The sequence below is a fragment of the Buceros rhinoceros genome, unplaced genomic scaffold (genome assembly GCF_000710305.1).
Source record: "Buceros rhinoceros silvestris isolate BGI_N320 unplaced genomic scaffold, ASM71030v1 scaffold9257, whole genome shotgun sequence".
Classification (NCBI taxonomy): Eukaryota; Metazoa; Chordata; class Aves; order Bucerotiformes; family Bucerotidae; genus Buceros; species Buceros rhinoceros.
Genome location: NW_010422804.1, coordinates 67418 through 74732, shown reverse-complemented (window position 1 = coordinate 74732; position 7315 = coordinate 67418). Strand labels below are relative to the sequence as shown.

Sequence of the window (7315 nt, the reverse complement as noted above, 5' to 3'; positions counted from 1 at the left end):
TCTGCAGTCAGATCTTACGCACTCGTACTCTGCTGGTTCTGCTTAACCCGTTGGATTTACGTACCTGCATAATACATTTCTTCTTTACACTTGGTGCACTCTTTAGCTCCTTTCTCAGAATAAGTATTTCTTGGACACACCTGGCAGCCAGATGAGCCTGGTTTGTCACTGAAGGTACCAGGCTTGCAGGCGAAGCATTCAGATGTATATGCAACTCCTGTAAGATAAATTACAGGTAAAGCACTGAAGGTGCTACAGAGAAGGATGCTCTGTAACTGCTGCCTACCTGCTTATGGGGGACAGCAAGCCAGCTGCATAACACAGCTCAAAAATCAGACTTTCACCACTCACTTTAGACACTTTGGCTTTGCTGACGCATAATTCAGGTCTTTAATCTTTGCCCCTCAGTGCAAGTCTGACCTGTGTAAGATCCTTATATGACACTACAAGTTTGATTACACTTAGAACAGGACCAAAAGAGCAATCCCGATTAATGAAATTATTTAAATAGTAATTTAACTGTCAGGGTTAGGATATATATATCCACTTACCACTGTTAAGAGACCAATAAGCATGGTCTTTCTATACCACATTAAAGAAAACCTGTTCATTCCTTTTTTCCCTCTATTTTTTTGCTAAGTCAGTCTCCTCCAGTAGGCGGCATCATTTACCAGCTAAATTAATTTTTCAGCTTTTCCCTGACTGTGTGAAGTTTTGCTGTTTTGTTTGTACACTTTAGAGGAGGAGAGAGCGGATAAGGCGGCTAAAAAAAGCCACTTCCATGCTGTAGGCACAGCAGTAGAAATGGCACATGGCAAACACTGTGACAAAAGAGGGAGGTAAGACCTGAAGGGCAAACATCACCTACCTTCAACTGTGATGTTTTTCAGCAGAACTGGTTTTACTACTTTGGACCCCATGAGAATCCCTGTTGTTCTCCAGTATAATATATTGCTACCCGATTTCAGCGTTACCTGCAACAACACGCACGACAGTTAGCAGATATCCCCTCACCAAGACATTTTTATTTCTTACTTCCATTACTCAGATTTTTTTGCACCCTAGCAGCAATCCTGGCTTTTCCTAAGCTGCTTAGCAAGTCAAGGAGTAATGGGGAGACAGCTAGGCAGCTGCTGTAGAGACATCGCTGAGGAGTGCCCAAGTGTGCTTCATAAAAAAGCTTCTCAATGCCCCAGTTTTATGGAAAAACACCAAGAGCTGTTTCTGACCTTGTTGTAAGCAGAACCGCAAAAAAGCTGTTCCTGCCTTTATCCAGGCACTGGCACACAGGAGCTTCTGTCTCTAGCTCTGTGTTCAGATATAGTCCATCGGTTTGTTGAGATACATTGATATAAAGAAACTAAACACAACCCAGAGTTCAAAAAAACAGGCTTAAAGTTTTGTTTATAGGCTCTAAAAATCAAGCTCTGCCTGCGCCTAATGCTATAGCATCATGATCAGTAAGCCAGACAGAAACCATGAATGTCCCCAGCACCAGTCTCATCCCTCCTGCTCATTTCTGACACTGAACAGCAGACGAGATGCAGAAAACAACCTGGTTTTCAACTGCCTTGACCTACTTGTCTTCATGGTGCGGTTCACCAAGCAGCTACACAATGCCTGTGCAGGCACAGGAAGGGTGCTGGGTTGGCGACACCATGGCTGGGATAAGTGGCAGGAGGAAGGCAGGACCGCGTCTTGCAGCAGCAGTTAGTGCCTGCTGCCTTCAACTCATCTTGTAACTACAGTATCACTTTACTCACTAAAAGCAGCAGATTTACCAAGACCCTGCCTGGCCTGCAAAGCTGTACCATATCTACCAGCCCAGCACAAGATGCCAACGGCCAGCCGACACAGGGATACTGGCCTAAAGGTGCTATATTTTCACATGAGAAGAGGGATAAACTCTACCAGAATAAGGGTCTGGATAACGAGATTTGCAGCAGTGCTGTACTGGTCTGGCAGGACCACGGGTTTTGTTCATCCAGGATAAAGAGTTCAAAAAGTCAGCAAAGCAGAAGTACAGCATAGTATATCTCCCACTCTCCAAACAGCTACTGTCCAAGGGGGCAGAGGAGTGCCGGCTTACCACAGGTATATGAGCAGAACCAGGACCATACTGAGCCAAACATCACATTGTGGTGCAGCAGGACTAGCATGCTGAAAGGAGAGGCTGCAGCAATGGGAACACCGAGCTCAGAGAAGCCACCAACCATGTCAGGATTTGCAGTGTGGACAAAAGCCTTGAAGTGCCAGAACATCTCACCTAGTTAATGTGTCTACATTACAGCCAGGCATCTGAACAACCTTTATAGTCAGTGGAGACACTTGCACATCCCAGACGATGAGCTCAGATGGCACTATCTTGCATGCAGACACTGTCCACATCTCTCAGCTCACCCACGTCAATGTCCTGACCTTTGGATCCACTCGCAGCCCATGCTACCCACCTCACCTAGCCCTCCTGCTTCCCAGTGTGACTCATGCAGGGCTTGCAACTGAGCCATCAGGCACTGCCAACCAGAGCTGTCTCAGGAATGCAGTTTCTCCTCCAGGAGGATAAGCAGACCATGGAAAACGGAGACCAGGCTGCTGTATATGCCCATAAAAAGCTTTTTTCTCCTGGCATAATGTCACTTTGCTGGGCCTTTCCTGGTACAGCTCTGGAATTAGGGCACAATGGTATAGTAGAAGTCAGGCGCCACCATCAGCTAATGCGCTGGTCTACATGTGGTCTGTGCACTGAGTAAACTCAGCCAGCTGGGTCACAGGCCAGCCAAGGGGCTGCTGCTCCCAACATGTTGATGCTCGCATCAGCGCTGCAGGAGCCACCCTCGTGCTGCCAGTTTGCTTTTCAACCAGGTAAGTCACTACAGAGCACAGGGTGGGTGCAGTCCAGCTCTTCTGCACATATTTGAAAATAAAATGCCCGTCCTGCCCACCTCCAAGTACACACACCACTCCTACCGCTCCACTGAGCCACAGGGAATAATCTTGCCTCCTCATGAGCAAACCACTGTGGTAGATTCCAATTACAATCGTGCAGAGTAATTGTGGCATGTGGATTTGCATAAATCTATTTAACCTCATAAAGCACTTGATTCAAAGCCCAGGAAAATCAATACAAAGTCTGGCATCTATATCATTTGCTTTGGGATCAGCCCCTCAGAGGTCTCGGTGGCTTTGTCCTCAGCACTAGGAAGGTTGCGCTTCTCCAAATGCGTTCTCAGGATGTGGCCCTTGTTTGCTGTCTGCTTGGAGGAAATCACCGGCATTTATAAATGGAAAAAAAGCCTCATGAAGGATTTTTCTGCACACTTACAGAATGAGAGCCCCATTCTCCATTGTCTGTTAGCTTCACCCACTTGTCTGCCGTGGACTCCATCTCTTTGCACTGGTCATTTTGTATCTGTTAATAAAAACACAAGATCAGTGACCACAATCAGAGGCATCTTTCTGTCAGCATAATGACTGCTGGATGGGAATGCTAAGATTCAGCTTTGGTCCTCTTGTCTACTTATTTAGGGCAGCAGCTGCCTTAATTTTGGGAAAAAACCCACCTTTCAAAACCTGCTAGGAGCTTATCGGTGCCTCCAATGCCCACCTCTGATGCAGATGGAAAAAAAGAGCAGGAGGAAATCTCAGCCTCTTTGTGGGATCAGACTCGAATGCTTGTCTTGGCTGCCTTCTCCTTCTCCTGAATCCACCAAGACCCAGTTCTCTAAAATCCAGTGGCCCTGGGCTTCTAAGTCAGAGGGCAGGTGGGAGTGGATAGGCCAAAACTAGAAGACAAACTGCCTGCTCTGCAGCTAATATCTGCTATGTCTTTGGCTCCCTGTCCCCTGACCTCACCAGGGATGAGAGTAACATTGCCAAGGGAGAGGCAACATGCCATGGAGTGACTGCCCGGGCAGAAGAGTGAGGCGGATTGTCCCTCACCCAGGTACAGTGCAGATCAGCAGCCTTTCCTTACAGCAGGGTTTGGTGAGTGGCCTCACAGCAGTCCACTTCTTTCTTCTCACAAGTGTCTTCTCTAAAGAAAAAGTGTCAAGTACCTTTGAGGCGCAAGCTCAATTACTTAGCTTTTATTCCACCAGGAAGATAAGCCAGTTCAACACTTTCAGAAGACCTGGGGTGAAGCATCCTCCTTAAAGTTGCTCCACATCAAGTCAGAAACAAGTCACAGAAACCCACATCCTCCAAAACATCTGTGCACTTAATTCCCACCTAGATCAAGAGCACTGAGAAGAAGGACCTAAGTAGAAGGAAGATCCCTGATTATCTTGCACAACCTGAGATACAGCATCTTTGTGACTCAGTTCCCATCTGCAAAAAGGAGATAAGACTATATATCTCTCATCCGAAGCTGTAAATTATGTAAATTTATGTAAAAAGAGCTTCAATATGTAAAAAGAGCCTGGGAAGGGCAGGCTGCAGAAGCACTTCGTATCTAACAAGTAGCATCCACACTTTCTTCCCACAGTTGAGGAAATCCCACCCTCGCACTGGCAGTGCAGCCACCTGCACCTGGAGAACCCAAAACCTTCACCATTTCCCAGCAGCCTGTAAGGCACTGCCACTGCAATGCTACTGTCCAGAACTAAGGTGTTATTGTTAAAAATATTTAAGCATAAAGACATGCTGGAGGAAAAAAAAATGGACTTTTAGAGGAGTGTTAAATTAGATTTCCCTGAAATGCGGAGGCTGATCAGGAATTACGTACACGGGCATTTTTATTAAGGACTGTACCACTCACTGTTTCTCGAACAGGGAGTGATAAATGTAGGAGGTAACTGAGTAGGATATGGATAAAAGTAATAATCAAAAAGTCATTTTCAAAGCCAGTCCTCAGAGAAACAATATATTTGCTTCATTGCAGGAGCAGATCAGTCAGTCAGACAAGCAACTGGAGCTGGGATTCATAATCCTGGTACACTCACCTGATAGCAGAAAGAATATTTGCTGCTTTGTCCCCATGAAGAAGGCAGGATGGTCGAATATAAAACTGAAATGGCTAAATAGTATTGCCTGCACTGTCTGTCATCAAGCACAATAGCAATCTACTGCACCGATGTAGCAGCAAGTGGGTGCCTCCAACAGGTGATTTTTGTCTTCCTTTCCCACCTCTACTACGGATAAGGATACTTTGCACTTTCCTCCAAGCCTCAAGAAACATTAGCCAACACCAGCAAAGGCTTCTTACTCCCGTGAGATATCATGAGCTGTGTTTTTCAGATGAAAACTGGAGCTTGCCAGGCAGATACAGAGGCAGAGGAGACTGAAAATTTCTAGTCATCTCCTGCTCTGAGTTGCTCTCCCATTACATTTTTTCTGTGCCAAATGGCAGGTACAACATGCTAAGGAAAGCAATGCAGGTGGCAGTGGAACCTTCCAAAGTATCTCAGTGACATGAGGCATCTACACCACATTGCAGAGCCCGGTGCCGGGAACCCTTTGGCTCCCTGCACCCCAATCAGTTCGTTCACGTGGGCAGACCAGGGTTGCCTTTCTCTCTCTGGGCACTGCTGATCAGATTGTTTTTTCAGTAATTTGGGTACAGCACAGTGCAAGCCCAGCCAAACTGCTCCCATTTCAGACCTAATGATCCCCAGCCTGTCCATTTTGCAGTGCATCCAGTGTTGTGATGATGTTATTTTGATTTTGGAGTAGGGAATTCTTTTTGTTGTCCTCAGAGCCTAATTCCTACACCCAGATCCTTGAGCAAAACCAATCCCATGAATGGGGATTCTCGTGTGGGGAAGCAATCCCTACCGCCTTCCCCAGCTGCTTCCCTGTGTGCACTATGTGGACCTCATCTCCTCCCACAGTATGTAGAGGGTTTGTTTGGGCAGAACTAGGATGGTTAGCAGAGCTGCTGGTGTTAACCAGCCAAGTGGCTTTTGCTAAAGCTTACGTTTCCACATACTAATGCCTTGGAGCACCTCAGGTTCTGGAAGCCTGCCTTTAAAAAAGTGTTTTTAAACATCAAGTCTCTTCAAATACATCTCAAGTCAAACACCCCCAAACTGAACCACCAACAGTTGTATCATAAAAGGCTGGACTACCAGGGGTGGTCATGGCCCCTAATGAAAAAACCCCCAAAATGCCAAAAGGCAGCACAGGTGACAGAAAGAGGGGTTTTTTATATGGACATATGGGGAACATAAAGGGAGGAAAAAGCTGTTTCTAATGGTCTTTATCTGAACTGAATTCTTACTATACAAGATTGGATCGATCGTATAAAAGGACTTACAAAGAATTCAAAGAAGATGTTGTTGTCAATATACTGGTATTCGAAGAAGACAGAACCAGATTTCTTCAGGTGCACAGCGTAGATGAGAGAAACTGTACAATCGTCTCTGTTCGACTCTATGTAATTCCCTCGAGGTGTCCATGAAGAGCTGATGAACACACACAAAACAAGTCTCCGCTGAGATCACAGATACTGAGAAGATTTTCTTACACTACTATACAAAAACATGTTCCTATAAACAGTACCCAGAATCCCACGGTAGCTAACTGCAGTGAATTTACAACTTCATTACTGGGTGCTCATTTAGTTTCCATGTAAATATAATATCTTTCATTAAAACCATTCATGGGAAAGTATACGGTACTAGAAATTTAGGACTCAGCCTACACAGGAAAGGTTTATTATCCATAGGTTCAATGTACTTCCAATTATACTCAGAAACAGCCTTCTGCAACCACTACGGGTCTCTAAACAGGCTGTGAAAGTACCTTTTAGCCACATTTACTACACCATGACCCTGGAGCTTTCCAGCTATAAATAAGAACTGCTCCAGCTGGCCTCAGACTCACTAGCTCTGATGAGCCCAAGGAGACCGTGATGACGGCAAAGAGATGGCTATAAATTTCACTTCCCAGCCATTAGTAGGGCTGGTTACCCTCTGGAGAGCTCAGATAAGTCATTACGCTGGCTTTGTGCTGCTGAGCTGTCTCAGGTTGACCCGTGGCTGTGTAATCCAGGTGCAAACAGAACTTCCTACTTGTTGCAGCTGTCGGCTTTGTTCTCAGAGGAGCCAACCGCCGTGTCCATGAAAGTTGCCATGTTGGAGAACCCTGCCGGCAGCTCATCCCACTCATCAAACTTGATGCCACTGCCCAGTGAGTAGGTCCCCTCTGCACATTTGCTGCATGCCTGGTTCTTCATCTCCAGATACTCGCCAGAGGCACAGGAGAAAGCTGGGAAGACAATTATTTCCAACATATGAATGGAGAAATTAATACAAATTAATTTCCATTAATTCTTTCGATGCTTAATTAATTAAGAGTGAACTGCCACTAAAGGGAA

At 45.7% G+C, this 7315-nt stretch overlaps 1 protein-coding gene across 1 annotated transcript in view; it reads right to left on the bottom strand.

Annotated features, from left to right (window-relative positions):
* The window catches only part of LOC104496979 (UPF0577 protein KIAA1324-like), a gene marked incomplete at its 3' end in the record, with an annotated part of 41175 nt that overhangs the window by 17974 nt on the left and 15886 nt on the right, over window positions 1-7315 (bottom strand). The window contains exons 2-6 of the mRNA XM_010140183.1: window positions 7011-7206; window positions 6254-6401; window positions 3323-3409; window positions 869-974; window positions 65-217 (exon numbers count right to left, since the gene is read on the bottom strand). Coding sequence (XP_010138485.1) covers window positions 65-217; window positions 869-974; window positions 3323-3409; window positions 6254-6401; window positions 7011-7174 — 658 coding nt within the window. The remainder of the gene's footprint in view (window positions 1-64; window positions 218-868; window positions 975-3322; window positions 3410-6253; window positions 6402-7010; window positions 7207-7315) is intronic.